General features: G+C 47.1%; 1 protein-coding gene across 2 annotated transcripts in view; it reads right to left on the bottom strand.

Annotated features, from left to right (window-relative positions):
- DOP1B (DOP1 leucine zipper like protein B) overlaps positions 1-21686 on the bottom strand; it is a 132404-nt gene that overhangs the window by 10204 nt on the left and 100514 nt on the right. For both annotated transcript variants that reach the window (XM_055373998.1, XM_019017893.4), the window contains 8 exons: positions 20935-21039; positions 20771-20837; positions 14429-14573; positions 6949-7028; positions 5972-6081; positions 5701-5847; positions 3709-3770; positions 2449-2577 (listed from right to left, as the gene is read on the bottom strand). In XM_055373998.1, coding sequence (XP_055229973.1) covers positions 2449-2577; positions 3709-3770; positions 5701-5847; positions 5972-6081; positions 6949-7028; positions 14429-14573; positions 20771-20837; positions 20935-21039 — 845 coding nt within the window. The remainder of the gene's footprint in view (positions 1-2448; positions 2578-3708; positions 3771-5700; positions 5848-5971; positions 6082-6948; positions 7029-14428; positions 14574-20770; positions 20838-20934; positions 21040-21686) is intronic.

The following is a 21686-nucleotide window of genomic DNA, read 5'->3' as shown; positions in this document are numbered from 1 at the left end:
AGGCAGGAGAATTGCTTGAACCTGGGAGGTGGAGGTTGCAGTGGGCCGAGATTGTGCCACTGTACTCCAGCCTGGGCGACAGAGCAAGACTCCATCTCAAAGAAAAAAAAAAAAAAAAAAGGAACAGGTGTCTGCTCTCAGACTGAAAAGGCACTGAAAGGGTTACCAGGTACATTGCCCAATATGCTCTCCTTTTCATTTTCCTCCACTGAGAAAGTAGACTTACTGCTTCCCTTAGGACCACTGTCTAGTGGTTGGGTTCATAAAGAATCCTCCCCTATACTGCACATGAACTAAAGGAAAGGTGATTCCTGTTGTTCTTTTTCTCTCCAGATTTTGTAGGGAGGCAACAAAGTTCAGCTCTGACCTTGCATTCAGCCACAGTCTTTGGAGAGCTGACATTACCTTTACTGGTGCTCCTGGTTACCGTCTGATTAAATCATCCTCCTATCACAGTTATTCAAGCAAGGCACGCCAACTGGACTTGTTAATATTTGAAAGTTTTCTTTCATGTTTCTTAAGTGTTCAAGATATTACAAGGTAAAAATCTTATGTGCACTACATGCTGAAATTATGTCAGTTAAAGTGTAAAGGTGTTTTATTATTGCAAATGTAAGTTATCATGACTAACAAGAGTCAACGCTGTTAATGCTTTGAACTAAAACAAGATCTTTCCGGCTGGGTGCGGTGGCTCATGCCTGTAATCCAAGCACTTTGGGAGGCCAAGGTGGGCAGATCACCTGACGGCAGGAGTTCGCGACCAGCCTGGCCAACATGGTGAAACCCTGTCTCTACTAAAAAAAATTCAAAAATTAGCCGGGCATGGTGGTGGGTGCCTGTAATCCCAGCCACTTGGGAGGCTGAGGCAGGAGAATCACTTGAACCTAGGAGGCGGAGGTTGCAATGAGGCGAGACTGCGCCACTGCACTCCAGCCTGGGTGACAGAGGGAGACCCTGGCTCAAAATGAAAACAAAAACAAAACAGAAGGTCAACTTTGCCACCTGAACATTTTATGAGAAGGAAAAAAAAAAAAAAACCCTGACAATCACGTACAATGTTGGCAATAATAATAACAATTTATTTATTTATTTTTGCAATGGAGTCTCTGTCACCCAGGCTGGAGTGCAGTGGCACGATCTCAGCTCAGTGCCTACCGGGTTCAAGCGATTCTCCTGCTTCAGCCTCCCCAGTAGCTGGGATTACAGGCATGAGTCACCACACCAGGCTAATTTTTGTATTTTTAGTAGAGATGGGGTTTTACCACATTGGGCAGGCTGATGTCAAACTCCTGACCTCAAGAGATCCACCTGCCTTGGCCTCTGAAAGTGCTGGGATTACAGGCGTGAGCCACCGTGCCCAGTCAGCAATAATTATTTTTGATGCAGTCAAAGAATATAGTGGGGATGAAGAAAAAAAAATTGTTAAGGAAAAATTAGATCCTTCTCCAAAATCTTGCCCCTTCCCTGGCCTCAGCTGAAGGTGCTGATTAAGGGAGTACTGTAAACACCGAGTATCTTGACTGCAGGAGGACTCTAGCAAGAGACAGTGCTGAGGAAGTATTATTCCTATACTGTGGTCAGACTTTTAAAAACTAATACAAATTAATAACACTGTAATTGATTTTATTATGTATTTATTTAGAGACAGAGTTTCGCTCTTGTTGCCCAGGCTGGAGTGCAGTGGTGTGATCTTGGCTTACTGCAACCTTGGCCTCCTGGGTTTAAGTGATTCTCCTGCCTCAGCCTCAAGTAGCTGGGATTACAGGTGCGCACCACCACGCCTGGCTAATTTTGTATTTTTAGTAGAGATGGGGTTTCACCACGTTGGTCAGGCTGGTCTTGAACTCCTGATCTCAAGTCATCCACCCACCTGGGCCTCCCAAAGTGCTGGGATTACAGGCATGAGCCACTGTACCTGGCCTATAATTGATTTTAAAATAAAGTTTCAGATTTACCAATATACTTCTGAAGTTCTATAACTCTGCAGAATACTTGTTTTAACACGTGACAATCATGCCAAAGCACGCAGTAGACCCCTCTGGTACTTAATCATCTCAGCCCCTCATGGGTCTATCTGTGTGTGGGGGCAGTGAGGGCAGGTCAGCTGTTGCTGTGGTTTGAATGTTTGTCCTGTCCAAAATGCATGCTCAAATTTTATTGTAAATGTAATGTTATCGGGAAGTGGGGCCTTTAAGAGGTGATTAGGCCACATCATGGATGGGATTGGTACTGTAATAAAAGGGCAGGTTCAGCCCCCTCTTGCTCTTTTGCCTTTCCACCTTCTGCCATAGGATGTCGCAGCAAGAAGGCCCTTGCCAGATGCCAGCCCTGGATATAGGACTTCTCAGCCTCCAGAACTGTGAGGCAATAAATTTCTGTTTTTATAAATTCCCCAGTCTCAGGTATTCTGTTATAGCAGCAAAAAACAGACTAAGACAGCTGTCTTACCTTGTATCAGTGGAAGGTAAAGGTGGTATTGATCAAGTTCTCCACTGAAGACAGCAAAAGCCTGGCGCTTTAACAGCATGGCTTTCTGTTCAAAACTTGAGAATAGTTTCAAAGAACTACTCTGCATGTCTAGAATAAATACAGCAAATGTTTTACTTAGTGAGAAAACCACAATTGGAGGTAAGTGATGGGAAATTCATACTAGTGTAATTCTATATTCCCTGGTGAAAAATCATGATCTTTATTAAGTAAGGACATGAGATTACTGTTCCCATGTATATTTAAAAAATAGTTATTTCTCTTTTTATTTCTTGAGACAGGATCTCATTCTATCACCCAGGCTGGAGTGCAGTGGTGGGATCACAGCTCACTGCGGCCTCGACCTCCTGGGTTCAAGTGATCCTCCTGCCTCAGTCTCCCAAGTAGCTGGGACTACAGGTGCGTGCCACAGTGCCTGGTTAATTTTTTGTAGAGATGGGGTTTCGCTATGTTGCCCAGGCTGGTCTTGAACCCCTGGGCTCAAATGATCCACCCACCTCAGCCACTCAAAGTGCTGGGATTGGCGTGAGCCACTGTGCCCAGCCAATACTTATTTTTTTATTTTTTTGAGACGGATTTTCGCTCTCTCGCCCAGGCTGGAGTGCAGTGGCGCGATCTCGGCTCACTGTAATCTCTGCCTCCCGGGTTCATGCCATTCTCCTGCCTCAGCCTCCCGAGTAGCTGGGACTACAGGCGCCCGCCACTATGCCCGGCTATTTTTTGTATTTTTAGTAGAGACGGGGTTTCACCGTGTTAGCCAGGATGGTCTCGATCTCCTGACCTTGTGATCCGCCCATCTCAGCCTCCCAAAGTGCTGGGATTACAGGCGGGAGCCAGCGTGCCCAGCCCAATACTTATTTCTTTAATGATACTTAATGATAGTGCATGAGAAGGGATCTGAGGTTTAGAAAAGTCCTCCTAGTAAATTATAGAAACATTACTTTCAGCACAAATGTCAAGATGTGAAGCTGGATGCTTTCGGCAGTATTTCTCCACTATAAAACTATGAAAAAGGCTGTCGTGGCGTTCTTGTCAATAAATTGCAACTGGAAAAGACTCATTGATTTAGTCCTGCCATATTATGAACATCACATAACAGTCTTTGTGGCGTAGACAGCACCATGAAAGTGTGAGTAGGGTTCGGAAATATATGATGAAAGCTGGTTATATTGGCATTGATCCTATCAAGTGTGAGTTATGCAAAAGTAACACAGAACTTACTCATTAAATCCTTAAACATTGTTTTCTCATGAGTCAAAAGATGGTCAATAATGGACTTCCAACTGGATATTAAAGAAAGCAAAATCAATTAAATTTGCAGTGGATGATAGTTTGATTCAAAACATTAAGAAAATAACATACCCTCTTAAGATATATTAAAAACTGCTTTCTGGGCCAGGTGCAGTGGCTCACGCCTATAATCCCAGCACTTTGGGAGGCCGAGGTGGGCGGATCACCTGAGGTTGGGAGTTCAAGACCAGCCTGAGCAACATGGAGAAACCCTGTCTCTACTAAAAATACAAAATTAGCAGGGCATGGTGGCGCATGCCTGTAATCCCAGCTACTCAGGAGGCTGAGGCAGGAGAATCGCTTGAACCCGGGAGGTGGAGGTTGTGGTGAGCTGAGATTGTGCCATAGCACTCCAGCCTGGGCAACAAGAGCAAAACTCCATCTCAAAAACAAACAAACAAAAAAACTGCTTTCTGAAAAGAGGTTAGTGATAGAAATAAATAGTTTACATATAAAAGAAAGCTACGAAAAAGCTTTTCATTTATAACCCTAACATAGGGAATGAATAATGACTTTCTCCAGTTTACCACAAAGAAACAAATTGACAAGGCACTCTGGCTTTTTCAAGGGTTATTCTTAAATATGTTCATACAGGATGATATTCACACAGTTGTGTTGATGAAAAGAGTGGGATAGTGAAGACAAATACCACCCTTAGCTCTTCTTTCCAAATGGGCTACCCCAGCAGAGCAACAAGATCACGTGGAGGGAAACCACAGGGCCACCAGCAGCCCTCTGGGGGTGGCCATGCTTTCATGCCATACAAAAAGGGTTCCCAATCTCTACCCTCTATCGCTAAGCCTTCCCGTCATTAATAAAGGAGTGGCTTGCTTTCTTTCTTTCTGGTTATTTTGAGACAGGGCCCAGGGTCGTGTGCTGTCGCCCAGGCTGGAGTGCAGTGGCACAATTACAGCTCACTGCAGCCTCATCCTCCTGGGCTCAAGCGATCCTCCTGCCTCAGGCTTCCATGTAGCTGGGACCACAGGCATATGCCCGCATGCCTGGCTAATTTTTTTGATTTTTTTTTTTTTGTAGAGATGGGGTTTCACTTTGTTGCCCAGGCTGGTCTCCAACTCCTGGGCTCAAGCAATCCTCCTGCCTAAGCCTCCCAAAATGTTGGATTACAGGTGTGAGCCACCATGACCAGCCCTGAGTGATTTTCTTGATCTCAGGAAAAGGCCCAGGAGCACATCTTGCATCTGAGTCTCAGTGGATCTCTGCTTGGCTGCTGCAAGATCTCAGTAAGAACTTGTGGAGTATCAGCCGAGAAGTGGGGTAAAGACACCCCCAGGGTCACCCAGTGGGCTCTGTCATCTTAACACTGGCCAATTATTTTGTGATTACAAGACAAAGCAGTATTAGATAGAACAAGTATCACTGGAACCCCAGGTTCTGCTGTTTATTTATTTGAGACGGAGTTTCACTCTTGTTGCCCAGGCTGGAGTGCAGTGGTGGGATCTTGACTCACTGCAAGCTTCACCTCCCAGGTTCAAGCGATTCTCATACCTCAGCCTCCCGAGTAGCTGGAACTACAGGTGTGTGCTGCCATGCCCGGCTAATTTTTGAATTTTTTAGTAGAGACGGGGTTTCGCCATGTTGGCCAGGCTGGTCTCGAACTCCTGGGCTCAGGTGATCCACCCACCTTAGCCTCCCAAAATGCTGGGATTATAGGCATGAGCCACCGTGCCCAGCCAGGAAATAACATGCTCTCTGAATTAAGTGATATTCCTCTTTGTACTTTAAAAGACTTGATCCCTTTCCCATGAACACATGGTCAACATGCGAGCCTGTGACAGGGACGTCCTGTTATTTGGGTTGATCCTATGGCTCTGCTTCTATTTCAGGAATGAGAATTCTGTAAACCAAAATGCCATTTCCACCTGAAGATTCAGAGCACATTGTTATCAGGACAGCATATCTTACTGAACACAGGAAGTATCCATCTGAAAGAAAGCGGGGTCGAGAAACAGCTCCAGGACCTCCTTCCTCCAGGCTCGCTTTGTGTAGGCATAGCCACTCAGGGAGCTCAGCAGCTGAGCGCCAGCCCGGAAGCTGGGAGCATTGTAGGCACTGAGTGGGAGTGGGAAGAGAGAAGGGTCAAGGTCAAGGACTGTCCAGGGAAAACTACTTGATTCATTTGTGAAAACATATTTTTCTGCGTATGGGTGGGAAGAAATGGCAAAGATGACGTTACCTGTGGTTGCGTAAGTATGGAAAAACATAGTAAAGCAGACGGGAGATTAACGGCACAGCTTTCTCCTTCTCATCACTTCGATAAACCATGTCCAGGAGGGAAGCCAGTACCTAAAAGAACAAGGCCCTAAGAAAACAGAAACTGGCCGGGTGCGACGGCTCACACCTGTAATCCCAGCACTTCGGGAGGCTGAGGAGGGCGGATCACTTGAGGCTGGGAGTTTGAGACCAGTCTGGCCAACATGGTGAAACCCCATCTCTACTAAAAATACAAAAATTAGCCAGGTCCTGTAATCCCAGCTACTCAGGAGGCTGAGGCAGGAGAATTGCTTGAACCCAGGAGGCAGAGGTTGCAGTGAGCTGAGATCGCGCCACTGCACTCCAGCCTGAGTGCAGACTCCAGAGCGAGACTCCATCTCAAAAGAAGAAAACAGAAAGAAAAAAAAAGGAAGAAAACAGAAACCCTTGGAAGCAAGCAACAATAAGAAAAGCAGTCATGGCTGGGAGCGGTGGGTCACGCCTGTAATCCCAGCTCTTTGGGAGGCCAAGGTGGGTGGATCACAAGGTCAGGAGATTGAGACCATCCTGGCCAACATAGTGAAACCCCGTCTCTACTAAAATACTAAAAACTAGCTGGGCGTGATGGCGCGCACCTGTAGTCCCAGCTACTCAGGAGGCTGAGGCAGGGGAATCGCTTGAACCCGGGAGGTGGAGGTTGCAGTGAGCTGAGATCGCGCCACTGCACTCCAGCCTGGCAACAGAGCAAGAATCTGTCTCAAAAAAAAAAGTGCAGTCCTTAAAGCAAAACCTAACCCAAAACTCCATGGTGCAGCTTGAGGCCAATGCTGCCTGATTGACGAGCTCACCTGGGAGGGTGCGGCCCACGCTCACTGGCACCTGGGAATGAACAAATGTCTTTGCAACAATTCGTGATGGCGCTCATTTCCATAAAGGACGACAGGTCAGGTGTGTATTTACCTCTGCCAGGAGAGAGAGGGCTTGCACGCTGTACACTGACGGGGCGGATGAAGACACCATTGCTGAAGCTGCAGCAGCATCTGTGAACAGAAAGAGGCATTTGTATGTTAACTATGATGGATGGGTCACCATTTACTCTCCCCAAAAGCCCTGCATGAATGTGAGCCATCAGCTCTCACCTTTCATACCAATTGTGTCCATATGACTCAGGTATTCCTCTCTGTTAACATTCAGCTTTTTGTTTTTTTTTTTGTTTTTTTTTGAGATGGAGTCTCACCCTGTCACCCAGGCTGGAGTGCAGTGGTGTGATCTTGGCTCACTGTAGCCTCCACCTCCCGGGTTTAAGCAATTCTCTTGCCTCATCTTCCCGAGTAACTGGGACTACAGGCATGTGCCACCATGCCTGGCTAATTTTTGTATTTTTAGTAGAGATGGGGTTTTGCCATGTTGGCCAGGCTGGTCTCGAACTCCTGGCCTCAAGCGATCCTCCTGCCTTGGTCTCCCAAAGTGCTGAGATTACAGGCGTGAGCCACCGTGCCTGGCCAACATTCAACTTTTTTATTTTTATTTTTGAGACAGGATCTTGCTCTGTCACCCAAGCTGGAGTGCAGTGGCATGATCATGGCTCACTCTATCCTTGACCTCCCAGGCTCAAGTGATCCTCCTGCCTTAGCCTCCCGAGTAGCTGGGGGCACAGGCGCACATCACCACGCCCAGGTAATTTTAAAATTATTTATAGAGACAAAGTCTTGCTATGTTGCCCAGGGTGGTCTTGAATTCCTGGGCTGAAGTAACTTGCCTGCCTTGGCCTCCCTAAGTGCTAGGACTATAGGTGTGAGCCACTGCACCCTGCCAACATTCAGTTTCAACAACTAAGAATCTGGATATTTTGATCAAATAAATTAGCACTAACTCACTAACATCCTCTCCATTTCCATTCTCGTCATCGTTCTTGAAACTGCACGACCCCTTTGGATGCTCCCTCCTACATCCCAGCCTCTAAGCCCCTGGCCTTCTTCTCTTCTAACCATCCCCGACTCCGCTCCAGCTCCACCACTGTCATACCCTTGACCTCACCAGCTTCTCAAATCTCCGTTTCCAGCATCCTCCTCTGACCACCCCTCTGGCATTTTCCTGAATCCTAGGACAGCTTTCCAGTCCCTGAGTCCTACTGCCTAAAGCTACCTAGCAGCTGCTACAGGTCCTCACCTCCCACCCACACCCAGGGTCAGTCATCTACCCTTCACTCCTTTGCTTCTTGCTTCTTTCCCTCGGAAGGACTCACCTAGAAGAATGCACTGCTGGGTACACCCAATGATCTGTCTACGTAGTTATGTGTAGCTAAATGTTCCAGAGAAAACCAGACCACCAAGCAACTGATCTTACTTTATGTCATGACCATGAATCTCTCAAGGGACTTGATGCTACCACATGTTCCCAGGTGGGGTGCTGGCTTTCCCACTCTCCAACATAATTCTTTATTTTTTTTTTTTTTTTGAGACAAGGTCTCGCTTTGCTGCCCAGGCTGGAGTACAGTGGTGCAATCTCGGCTCACTGCAGGCTCCGCCTCCTGGACTCAAGTGATCTTCCTACCTCAGCCTCCTCAGAAGCTGGAACTACAGGTCCCATTACTACAGATTGTAATTTCTGTAGAGATGGGGATTTTTCACCATGTTGTCCAGGCTGGTCTCGAACTCCTGGGCTCAAGCAAACTGCTACCCTCAGCCTCCCAAAGTGCTGGGATTACAGGCGTGAGCCACTGTGCCCAGCCTCATCTCCTGTTTTAATAGATATGTTCCTGACTCCTATCAAATAACAATAATTCCATTTATGATCCCAATCCTGGCCCTGTGGCCATCAAGGACTCTGCTAATTATCCTTCCTCTCTCTTGAATTAATTTCTTCCTCTCTGCTGTACTGTTCTGTCACCATGCAAATAGGCTTTGATATCCTCCATTTAAAAACAAATTAGGCCGGGCGCAGTGGTTCAGGCCTGTAATCCCAGCACTTTGGGAGGCCAAGGTGGGCAGATCGCTTGAGGTCAGGAGTTCGAGACCAGCCTGGCCAACATGGTGAAACCCTGTCTCTGTCAAAAATACAAAAATTACCCAGGTGTGGTGGCGTGCACCTGTAATCCCAGCTACTTGGGAGGCTGAGGCAGAAGAATTGCTTGAACCCAGGAGGCAGAGGTTGCAGTGAGCCAAGATCACGCCACTGCACTCCTGCCTGGGTGACAGAGCGAGACTCCATCTCAAACAAACACACAAAACAACAACAACAACAAAACATTATCTGGTCCTTAATTCTGCTTGGCTACTGCCCTATGGACAACTAGCCTCAAAGAGTTACCGACCTCCACTGTCTCCCCTTGCTCCATTCCCATCCTCTTCTCCACCTGTTTCTCAAGTGTCCCCTCACCATCCTGACCACCCACCCTGATGAATTCTACATTGTCAGCTCCTGTTGCCCCTTCCTGTTGCACTCTGCTTCTCAGCGGCCCTCCACCGTGTGTCTGCCCCTGGGGCCTTCGGACACACTGTCTCCTCCCAGACCCCAAGGCTCTATGCTCTCTTGGTTCACCCACCTCAGTGACTGCTTAATCATCTTTCCTAGAACCTTCTCTCTTTTCCATCATTTCCGACTTCACATGTGCAAAATCAAGCTCAATTTTTCTCTACAAAATGTTTTTTCTTCTGTTTTTTCCACCTTGGTAAATTGCTTAAGCCAAAAACCTGTCATCCTTGGCTGCATTTTCTAAAATAACTACATCCGATCGATCAGCAAGTCCTGCTGACTCTGCATTTAAACTGTCCCTTTCTGTTGACCCTGCCTCCAAGCCAGAGTCATCTTCTGCCTTAACCAGTGCGAAATCCTTTTACCTGGACTTCCAGTTTCTGTGCTCATCCAATACAGACTGTACTGATCACAGCAGCCAAAGTGATGTTTTTTAAAGTTTGACTAACATGTTGCTGCTCTAAGTACTTTAAGGCTACCTGTGGCAAGTGGGATGAAATCCAAGCTCCTTAGTGTGCTTTCTTTTTTTTGAGACAGAGTCTCTGTCGCCTAGGCTGGAGTGGAGCGGCGCGATCTCGGCTCACTGCAACCTCCACCTCCCTGGTTCACGCCATTCTCCTGCCTCAGCCTCCCCAGTAGCTGGGACTACAGGTACCCACCACCACACCCGGCTAATTTCTTTTTGTATTTTTAGTAGAGACGGGGTTTCACCATGTTAGCCAGGATGGTCTCGATCTCCTGACCTCGTGATCCGCCCGCCTCAGCCTCCCAAAGTGCTGGGATTACAGGTGTGAGCCACTGTGCCCGGCCCCTTAGTGTGCTTTCTACCAAGCCCAACAACCATCAGTCTCATCAGTCTCCACCCTTTCTCTGACCTCTTCCCACCACTTTCATGAAGCTCCAGAGTCCTGGTCTTCAGGTCGCTGGGTCTAAGCCCACTCCCGTGGCCAAGGCCTGCAATCCCCTCGGGGCAGTGCCTTCCCAGACCTCTGCAGGGCCGTCCCCTTGTCTTTCATCTCTCAGCACAACTGTCACCTCCTTGGGGACATGTTCTGTAACACTCACAGTGGCCCTGCCCCACTCCCAGCCACTCCTTATCACATTACTCTTACTTTCCTCGCAGTACTAAGTCCCACCTGAAATTCTCTTGGTAATTTACTTTCTTTTAGTCATTAAAAAAACTTTTTTTTTTTTTTGAGATGGAGTTTGCACCCTCTGTTGCCCAGACTGGAGTTCAGTGGCACGATCTCGGCGCACTGCAGCCTCTGCCTCCCAGGTTCCAGTGATTCTCCTGCCTCAGCCTCCTGGGTAGCTGGGATTACAGACACACACTACCATACCTGGCTAATGTTTGTATTTTTAGTAGAGACAGGGTTTCACCATGCTGGCCAGGCTGGTCTTGAACTCCTGACCTCAGGTGATCTGCCCGCCTCAGCCTCCCAAAGTGCTAGGATTACAGGTGTGAGCCACTGCGCCTGGCCTTATTTTTATTTTTATTTTTTTTTGAGATGAGTCTTGCTCTGTCGCCCAGGCTGGAGTGCAGTGACGCCATCTCGACTCACTGCAACCTCTGCCTCCCCTTTTGTAGAGATGGGGTCTTTTTTTTTTTTTTTTTTTTTGAGATGGAGTTTTGCTCTTGTTGCCTAGGCTGGAGTGCAATGGCGCGATCTCGGCTCACAGTAACCTCCACCTCCCAGGTTCAAGCCATTTTCCTGCCTCAGCCTCCGGAGTAGATGGGATTCCAGGCATGCACCACCACACCCAGCTAATTTTGTATTTTTAGTAGAGATGGGGTTTCTCCATGTTGGTCAGGCTGGTCTCGAACTCCGGACCTCAGGTGATCCGCCCACCTCGGCCTCCCAAAGTGCTGGGATTACAGGCATGAGCCACTGCGCCCGGCCTGAGATGGGGTCTTGCTGTGTTACCAGGATAGTCCTTTTTTTTTTTTTTTTTGAGATGGAGTTGGGTCTCTCTGTCACCCAGGCTGGAGTGTAGTGGCACGATCTTGGCTCACTGCAACCTCCACCTTCCGGGTTCAAGTCATTCTCCTGCCTCAGCCTCCTGAGTAGCTGGGACTACAGATGCCCGCCACCATACCTGGCTAATTTTTGTATTTTTAGTAGAGATGGAGTTTCACCAAGTTGGCCAGGCCAGTCTTGAACTCCTGACCTCGGGTGATCCACTCACCTTGGTCTCCCAAAGTCCTGGGATTACAGGCCTGAGCCACTGCGCCCAGCCTGATTTATTTTTAAATGGAGTATATCCCAAAGTGTTGGGATTACAGGTCTGAGCCACCATGCCCGCTAACCAGGATAGTCTTAAACTTGTAGCCTCAAGCCATCCTCTCACCTCAGCCTCCCAAAGTGCTGGGATTACAGGCCTGATTTGTTTTTAAATGGAGTATATCCCAAAGTGTTGGGATTACAGGTGTGAGCCACCATGCCCACTAACCAGGATAGTCTTAAACTTGCAGCCTCAAGCCATCCTCTCACCTTGGCCTCCCAAAGTGCTGGGATTACAGGCCTGATTTGTTTTTAAATGGAGTATATCCCAAAGTGTTGGGATTACAGGTCTGAGCCACCATGCCCGCTAACCAGGATAGTCTTAAACTTGTAGCCTCAAGCCATCCTCTCACCTCAGCCTCCCAAAGTGCTGGGATTACAGGCCTGATTTGTTTTTAAATGGAGTATATCCCAAAGTGTTGGGATTACAGGTGTGAGCCACCATGCCCACTAACCAGGATAGTCTTAAACTTGCAGCCTCAAGCCATCCTCTCACCTTGGCCTCCCAAAGTGCTGGGATTACAGGCCTGATTTGTTTTTAAATGGAGTATATCCCAAAGTGTTGGGATTACAGGTCTGAGCCACCATGCCCGCTAACCAGGATAGTCTTAAATTTGTAGCCTCAAGCCATCCTCTCACCTTGGCCTCCCAAAGTGCTGGGATTACAGGTGGGAGCCACTACACTCAGCCCTGCTAACAATTTTTGTAGAAGTAATAATGAAAGATAACAATATTTGAACATTACTCTGTGGCAGGTACTGTGATAGTTTACACTGAAAACTGAAATGTAGTTTCTTGTTCCTATATTAAATAAAACTGGGACCAAACATCCTTTCTCACGTTGTATTAAGCTCTACTGGCACTGGGCATACTGTCCTTCCCTGTGTTAAATGACACTGACAGTAGCAAAGAAAATCACTTGCCCCAAGATATGCTTAATCCTGAAAAAAAAAAAAAGGATCATCTGTAATCACCTCAAGCGATCCGCCCACCTCAGCCTCCCAAAGTGCTGGGATTACAGGCATGAGCCAACCCTCCCAGCTTGATTTGCTAAATTTTCTTTCCATAGTTCTGCAAAAAGAAAAACACACATTCTCATCATCTTTATCCCACACAGATTTCTATCACCATGTCCAGGTAAATGGTCTTGGGGTGTTACTTTCTGGAGCCCCACTGAGGCTCAGTGAAGGTCAGCAGGGTGGCATACACATTGTGGGACACCAGCTAAGGGGTCCTGGTGTTTAGCACACACACATATTATGTTGCAAGAAGTCAAAACAGACAGTTCAGTCATCTGGCTACGGATACAAAGGAAGAGTCTGGGCCGGGCGCAGAGGCTCACGCCTGTAATCCCAGCACTTTGGGAGGCCGAGGTAGGTGGATCACCTGAGGTCAAGACTTTGAGACCAGCCTGGCCAACAGGGTGAAACGCTGTCTTTACTAACCACAAAAATTAGCTAGGCATGGTGGTAGATGTCTGTAATCCCAGCTATTCGGGAGGCTGAGGCAGGAGAATGGCTTGAACCAGGGAGGCGGACGTTGCAGTGAGCCAAGATGACACCACTGCACTCCAACCTGGGTGAACTCCAACCTGGGTGACAGAGCGAGACTCTGTCTCAAAAAAACAAAAACAAAAATCAAAAAACAAAAAACAAAGAGTCTGGGTGAATGAACACAGACTTGAGAAGGTAGTTTGCTTTTTCCTATGCCTAAACTTTTTTTTTTTTAACTTTCCAACATCTTTTCCCTTACCAGTTTTAATTAGATATAACTGACAAATAAAACTGGTATACATTTCAGGTTATAACATGATGTTTTCATATATGTTTTCTTTTTTCAATATTTCACCATCCCTGCTGATATATGCATACATTGTGAAATAACACAAGTTAAGACATGCATCACCTCATGTACTTTCTTTCTTTCTTTCTTTTTTTTTTTTGAGGTGTAGTCTCACTCTGTCGCCCAGGCTGGAGTGCAGTGGCACAATCCTGGCTCACTGCAACCTCCTCCTCCCAGGTCCAAGCAATTCTCTGCCTCAGCCTCCCATGTAGCTGGGATTACAGGCGCCCACTACCACACCCGGCTAATTTTTGTATTTTTAGTTAAGATGGGGTTTCACCATCTTGGCCAGGCTGGTCTTGAACTCCTGACCTCAGGTGATCCACCCACCTCGGCCTCCCAAAGTGCTGGGATTACAGGCGTGAGCCACCATGCCTGGCCTCAAAGTGATGTTTTCTAAAGTTTGACTAACATCTTGTCATTGCTCTAAATACTTTTTTTTTTTTTGAGACGGAGTCTTGCTTTGTCGCCTGGGCTGGAGTGCAGTGGCGTGATCTCGGCTCACTGCAACCTCCGCCTCCCAGGTTGAAGCGATTCTCCTGCCTCAGCCTCCCAAGTAGCTGGGACCACAGATACTTACCACTGTGCCCAGCTGATTTTTTTACTTTTAGTAGAGACGGGGTTTCGCCATGTTGGCCAGGCTAGTCTCAAACTCCTGACCTTGCTTTATCTGCCCGTCTCGGTCTCCCAAAGTGCTGGGATTACAGGCATGAGCCACCGCACCCAGCCTACCTTAAGTACTTTCTTTCTTTTTGTGGTGAGAACACTCAAGATCTCTCTTAAGGAAAAGCCAGAACCACCCGCTGACCAGAGGCACTATCAGCCGACCCATCTCCACCTACCATACAGGTCCTCCTCAGCATCAGATTCTTCTAGAGAGGCCTGAGGTTGGGCCTTCACTTCCAGGTTTCTGCTTAGCCAGCTGGTTTGCTCCAAGGAAGAGCCGGCAATGTTCCCCACAGCTTCTAGGATTTTCTGAGTGATTTCCTGAGAATAATCAGGAGGAGGGGGAAAGGAAGTTAATTAAGGAAAAGAATGTTAAGTGCCTAAGACAGCACTGTCCAGTAGAAATAAAATGCAGGCCACAGCTGTGAGCATATATGTACCATTAAGCTTTCTAGGAGCCACATTGAAGGTAAAAATAAACAGTTAAATTAATAATATAGGCTGGGTGCAGTGGCTCATGCCTGTAATCCCAGCACTTTGGGAGGCTGAGGCTGAGGCAGGGGGATCACTTGAGGTCAGGAGTTTGAGACCATCCTGGCCAACATGGTGAAACCCTGTCTCTACTAAAAAAAATACAAAAATTAGCTGGGCATGATGGCACATGCCTGTAGTCCCAGTACTCGGGGGGCTTAGGCAAGAGAATTGCTTGATCCCAGGAGGTGGAAGCTGCAGTGAGCTGAGATCATGCCACTGCACTCCAGTCTGGATGACAGAGTGAGACTTCGTTTCAAAAACAAAATCAATAATGTATTTTATTTAACCCAATATATACAAAATATTATCAACATGCACTCAATATAAAAATTATTAATACGCTAGGTGTGGTGGCTCATGCCTATAATCCCAGCATTTTGGGAGGCTGAGGCGGGCGGATCACCTGAGGTCAGGCGTTTGAGACCAGCCTGACCAACACGGTGAAACCCTGTCTCTAGTAAAAATACAAAATTAGGTGGGTGTGGTGGTGCATGCCTGTAATCCCAGCTACTTTGGAGGCTGAGGCAAGAGAATCACTTGAACCCGGGAGGTGGAGGTTGCAGTGAGCCTAGATCATGCCATTGCACTCCAGCCTGGGCAACAGGAGCGAAACTTCGTCTCAAAAAGAAAAAACAAAAACAACCTATTAATCAGATTTTGCATTCTCTTTTGTGTGTGCCCTAAGTCTGAAATCCAATGTGTATTTTGCACCTACAGCACATTCAATTCAGACTACCACATTTTTCTTTTTGGGAGGTGGTGGGCAGGACAGGGTCTTGCTCTGTCAACCAGGCTGGAGTGTAGTGGTGCAGTCAAGACTCACTGCAGCCGGGCGCGGTGGCTCACGCCTGTAATCCCAGCACTTTGGGAGGCCGAGGCAGGCGGATCACAAGGTCAAGAGATCGAGACCATCATGGCCAACATGGTGAAACCCCGTCTCTGTTAAAAATACAAAAATTAGCTAGGCGTGGTGGTGCACGCCTGTAATCCCAGCTACTTGGGAGGCTGAGGCAGGAGAATCATTTGAACCCAGGTGACAGAGATTGTGGTGAGCCAAGATAGTGCCACTGCACTCCAGCCTGGTGACAGAGTGTTGCGGGAAGTCAGCGACCCCGAACAGAGGGACCGACTGGAGCCGCAGCAAAGGAACATAAATTGTGAAGATTTCATTTTAATATGGACATTTATCAGTTCCCAAATAATACTTTTATAATTTCTTACACCTGTCTTTAATCTCTTAATCCTGTTATCTTCATAAACTGAGGATGTACATCATGGCAGGACCACTGTGATAATTGTGTTAACTGTACAAATTGATTGTAAAACGTGTGTTTGAACAATATGAAACCAGTGCACCTTGAAAAAGAACAGAGTAACAGTGATTTTTAGGGAACAAGGGAAGACAACCATAAGGTCTGACTGCCTGTGGGGTTGGGAAAAAAGAGCCATATTTTCCTTCTTGCAGAGAGCCTATAAACAGATGTGCAAGTAGGGAAGATATCGCTAAATTCTTTTCCTAACAAGGAATATTAATATTAATACCCTGGGAAAGGAATGCATTCCTGGGGTGAGGTCTATAAACAGCCGCTGTGGGAATGTCTGTCTTATGCAGTTGAGATAAGGACTGAGATACGCCCTGCTCTCCTGCAGTACCCTCAGGCTTACTAGAGTAGGGAAAAACTCCATCCTGGTAAATTTGTGGTCAGACCGGTTCTCTGCTCTCGAACCCTGTTTTCTGTTAAGATGTTTATCAAGACAATACGTGCACCACTGAACATAGACCCTTATCAGTAGTTCTGCTTTTGCCCTTGGTCCTGTTCCCTCAGAAGCATGTGATCTTTGTTAGACCCTTATTATTAGTTCTGCTTTTTGCCCTTTGAAGCATGTGATCTTTGTACCTACTCCCTGTTCTTACACCCCCTCCCCTTTTGAAACCCTTAATAAAAACTTGCTGGTTTGAGGCTCAGGAGGGCATCACGGTCCTACTGATATGTGATGTCACCCCTGGTGGCCCAGCTGTAACATTCCTCTCTTTATACTGTGTCTCTTTATTTCTCAGCTGGCCAACACTTACAGAAAATAGAAAGAACCTACGTTGAAATACTGGGGGTGAGTTCCCCCAATAACAGAGCAAGACTCCATCTCAAAAAAAAAAAAAAAAAAAAAGTCTCACTGCAGCCTCGACCTCCTGGGCTCAAGCCATCCTTAGGCTCCCAGGTAGCTGGGACTACAGGCGCATGCCACCACATCTGGATAATTTTTAAATTTCTTGCAGAGATGGGGTCTCCCTATGTTGCCCAGGCTGCAGACTAGCCACACTTCAAGTGCTCAACAGCCACCTGTGGCTAATGGCTACTATACTGGCCAATGTAGGTAAAATATACAGAGAACACAAGTCATCGCAGCACGCTGATGAAAAAACCATAAATTGTATTCAGTGGATTGGCTTTCTGGTTTCTCTAGGACCACAGGTTCTTCCTAGAAATGCATCTTTCAATAATATATAAGAAATAAAGGTCAGTAAGTTAAACTGACTCAGTGGGGTGAAGTGAGGAGTCATCCACTCTCAGGAGTATGATCAGTAAAGAATCTGGTTAGTAGCTGGAGAGACAGAAACTCGAAGCAGGCTTCTCAGCCAGTGTCATCAAGTGTCACCAGCTATGAGTGGCTATAATCCTTGACATCCGAGAATTTTATAATCCTGACCTCAACTGTGCCACACGGTTCCTAGGCTCAGCAGTTGTGTTGAGGTGTGAAGCAGGGCACACCTGCCTGCTGGGTGAGAGAAGGGTGCGCTCGAGGGAAGCGGTAAATTGGCTAACTTAGGCAGGGTTGGGTGTGAAGGGCACAAGGAAAGTCAGGAAAAGGGATTAGGGGCTTAGAGGAGTTCCCGTAAGGACTGATGAAAGCACTGAGTGGACGGGTGTGATATTGTGGAAATGTTTTTGGCCTTTCTCCCCATTTCCCAGCTATAACTCCTAAATTCCTTGGATTCTCCAAAGTAATACGTGTCTTAGATGGTTGTGGCTGGGGGCCCCCAGAGAACTTCAGCTCCCCAACCTCCAGGAAGGGGAGAGGGGCTAAAGGTTAAATTGATCACCAATGACCAGTGATTTAATCCATCATGCCTATGTAATGAAGCTTCCACAAACCCCAAAGTAACTGGGTTCGGATGAGCTTCTGGATGGCTAAACACGTGGAGGTTCCTAGAGGGTGGTGCCCTAGGAGGGCATGGAAGCTCTGTGCCCCTTCCCACGTACCTTGCCTGATCATCGCGTCATCTGTATCCTTTCTAATCTCCTTTATAATAAACTGGTCAGCCGGGTGTGGTGGCTCATGCCTGTAATCCCGCCACTTTGGGAGACTGAGGCGGCTGGATCACGAGGTCAGGAGTTCGAGACCAGCCTGGCCAACATGGTGAAACCCTGCCTCTACTAAAAATACAAAAATTAGCCGGCATTGTGGCGGGCACCTGTAATCCCAGCTACTCAGGAGGCTGAGGCAAGAGAATCGCTTGAACCTGGGAGGCAGAGGTTGCAGTGAGCTGAGATCGTGCCATTGCACTCCAGCTTGGGCAACAAGAGCAAGACTCTGTCTCAAAAAAATAAATAAATAAATAAAATAAACTGTTCAATGTGTTCCCTGAGTTCCATGAGCCACTCCAGCTAATTAACAGAACCCAAGGAGTGGGTAGTGAGAACCCCAGTTTAGAGCTGGTCTGTCAAAAGCACAGATGAAACCACTTGGGGCTTGTGATTGGCATCTGAGGGGGTAGGGCAGTCTTGTGGGACTGAGCCCTCAACCTGCAGGATCTGAAGCTATCTCTAGGTGGGGAATGCCAGAATTGAACAGAACTGGACGGCGCCTATCTAGTGTCCACTGCAGAACTACTAGCTTGGTTGCTGGTGGGAAGAAATTCCCACACATTTTGGTTACGAGGTCACAGAAGGATTCTATGTTACGAGAGTGTGGTAGGAAAATCACACTTTGTTTTTTTCTATATCCTCAGTGGGGAAGAAGCATAGGGTGTGGCTCAAAACAGTAGGAAGGAATTAGTGGCGGGGAGGCCAGGTGTCATGAGACAGAAAGAAGCAGATGCCACCTGGTCCCCGCAACCAAAAGGAGCAGAGAAGAGGCATGCCAGCTGCAACAACGGAGGGAATGCCTGTGGCCAGAGCCCTGTCCAGGCTGGCTGAAGACAGAGGGGCCTGCTACAGGCAACAGGCCACGAAAGCAGGGAGGGCTTAGGTGAGCAAGTGCTATCCCAGCACCTGGACGGGCAGCATCGGCATTGTAACGTTTTCTTCTCTGGCTACAAGTCAAGGCCAAAGGAGGAGGCACTGGAATTTTCTAATTATGCTTTATGGTGTTTTTGTTTTTTTGTTTTTTGTTTTTGAGACGAAGTTTCACGCTTGTTGCCCAGGCTGGAGTACGGTGGTGAGATCTCGGCTCACTGTAACCTCTGCCTCCCAGGTTCAAGCGATTCTCCTGCCTCAGCCTCCTGAGTAGCTGGGATTATAGGCATCCGCCACCAGGCATGGCTAATTTTTGTATTTTCAGTAGAGGTGGGGTTTCACCATGTTGGCCAGGCTGGTCTTGAACCCCTGACCTCAGGTGATCCGCCCACCTTGGCCTCCCAAAGTGCTGGGATTGCAGGCGTGAGCCACCGCACCCGGCCTACTGCACTTTATACAGTACTCTTGTGGTTCAGAACTGTGGACCTGAGGCTGTTTCTGGATATACCTTTCACAAATGCCAGGGATCATAAAGATTAGCAGTAGTATCTCCAAGGCTATAAATGTGATAGAAAAGCCAACTGAATCAATGTCTATAATGGTTTGCAAAACAGTGATTTTTCCAACTTCATCATAACTTCCATATTTATTAGTTGGCATTCCACTCTGAGTTTTCCTTCTCCTATGATGAGTTTTATTTTTCAGTATTAAACAAATTGTTATGAGCATATATTACTGTTATAATGGGGGATAAGGCGTTTAAGGAAAGAAATCCATGTATGGAGGCTGGGTGTGGTAGCTCACGCCTGTAATCCCAGCACTTTGGGAGGCCAAGGTAGGAGGATCACCTGAGGTCAGGAGTCTGAGACCAGACCAGCCAACATGGAGAAACCCCGCCTCTACTAAAAATACAAAAAATCAGCCGGGCGTGGTGGCATGTGTCTGTAATCTCAGCTACTTGGGAGGCTGAGGCAGGAGAATCACTTGAACCCCGGAGGTGGAGGTTTCAGTGACCTGAGACCGTACCACTGCACTCTAGCCTGGGTGATGGAGTGAGATTCCGTCCAACTCCCTGGCCCAAAAAAAAAAAAAAAAAAGAAAAAAAGAAATATCCATGTACGGAGATAGCTTCCTTTTTTAAAAAATTTTTTTGAGACAGGATCTCTCTCTGTTGCCAGGCTGAAGTGCAGTGGCGTGATCACAGCTCACTACAGCCTCAACCTCCCAGGCTCAAGGGATCCTTAGCCTCCCAAGTAGCTGGGACTATAGGTGTAGCTATCACACTAGGCTAATTTTTGTACTTTTGTAGAGATGAGGTCTCACTATGTTACCCAGATTGGTCTCAAACTCCTGAGCTTAAGCAATCTGCCCGCCTCAGCCTCCCAAAGTGCTGGGATTACAAGTGTGCGCCACCGCGTCCGGGGGGGAAATAAGATTTCTTATTCCATTTATGTTTTACAGTGAGATCCACATACATCTGCATACAGTGTGGAGGGTGAGGGGTGCAGCTATCAATTCCACAATCGATTGCTCAAGCATTACACAAGAACCTTCATCAGAAAACCCGGGCCCCGGGACTGTCCGAACTCTCTAGAGACAGCGATGGCAGAAGTAAGACTTGAGAACAAGTGCAAAGCTAACCTCAGATTCTGTCCAATGTCTCTTGTCTACCTGCTATCTGATATCCCCCAAAGGAGGACAGCACTGCTGGGGTAATATCATTTGGCTGAACCTCTTTCATATACAAACCTGCAGGTCTTTTTGGTCCTTCTTGTTTTCCAGGTTGGGAGTTCTTGTTACAAAGTCATTCAGCATGCTGTTGGGAGACAATCAGCTTCAGATTAAAAATGCTGCAGAAATAAAATATGTGCCAAGAGAAAATATTACACAATGACAATGTGGTGACATGATACCTGAGAAGCAGAAAATACCCAGGTGGGGCTAGATTCAACTGTACAGACTCTTTCAATACTCCCAACAGTGAAGAAAAGTTCTCTTGCAAGGCTGGTACTGGGAGCCTGTTTTTTTAAAAGATAGGAAAAATACTCAACCATGAACAAGTCAAAATACATTTATTTATAAGCATATTTAAGATCCTGGCAGTTGGAAAGCAAAGGGTAAACAGCATACCTCACTGACCTTTTTCTTTTTAAAAACTTACAATGTACATGAGCTAAACTTTGGTATTCTGGCAAACACTTGGAGTTTGGGAACCTGAAATCCTACTGCTGGCAGGTGAGATACTCCTGGTTTCTTTGTCTCTAAAATAAAAGCCTTAAACTAGATGATCGACCTTGACCTCTCAGGCCTTTCTTTTTTTTTTTTTTTTTTTTGGTGAGAGGGAGATTTACTTTTGTTGCCCAGGCTGGAGTGCAATGGCGTGATCTCGGCTCACCGCATCCTTCACCTCCCAGGTTCAAGCGATTCTCCCGCCTCAGCCTCCCGAATAGCTGGGATTACAGGCATGTGCCACCACGCTCAGCTAATTTTGTATTTTTAGTAGCAACGGGGTTTCACCGTGTTGCCCAGGCTGATCTCGAACTCCCGACCTCAGGTGATCTGCCCGCCTCGGCCTCCCAAAGTGCTGGGATTACAGGCGTGAGCCACTGCGCCCGGCCTTTCTTCTATTTTATTTTATTTTATTTTATTTTATTTATTTATTTAT

The sequence above is a fragment of the Gorilla gorilla genome, chromosome 22, assembly GCF_029281585.2.
Source record: "Gorilla gorilla gorilla isolate KB3781 chromosome 22, NHGRI_mGorGor1-v2.1_pri, whole genome shotgun sequence".
Lineage (NCBI taxonomy): Eukaryota > Metazoa > Chordata > Mammalia > Primates > Hominidae > Gorilla > Gorilla gorilla.
This window is presented reverse-complemented; position numbering and strand designations above follow the sequence as displayed.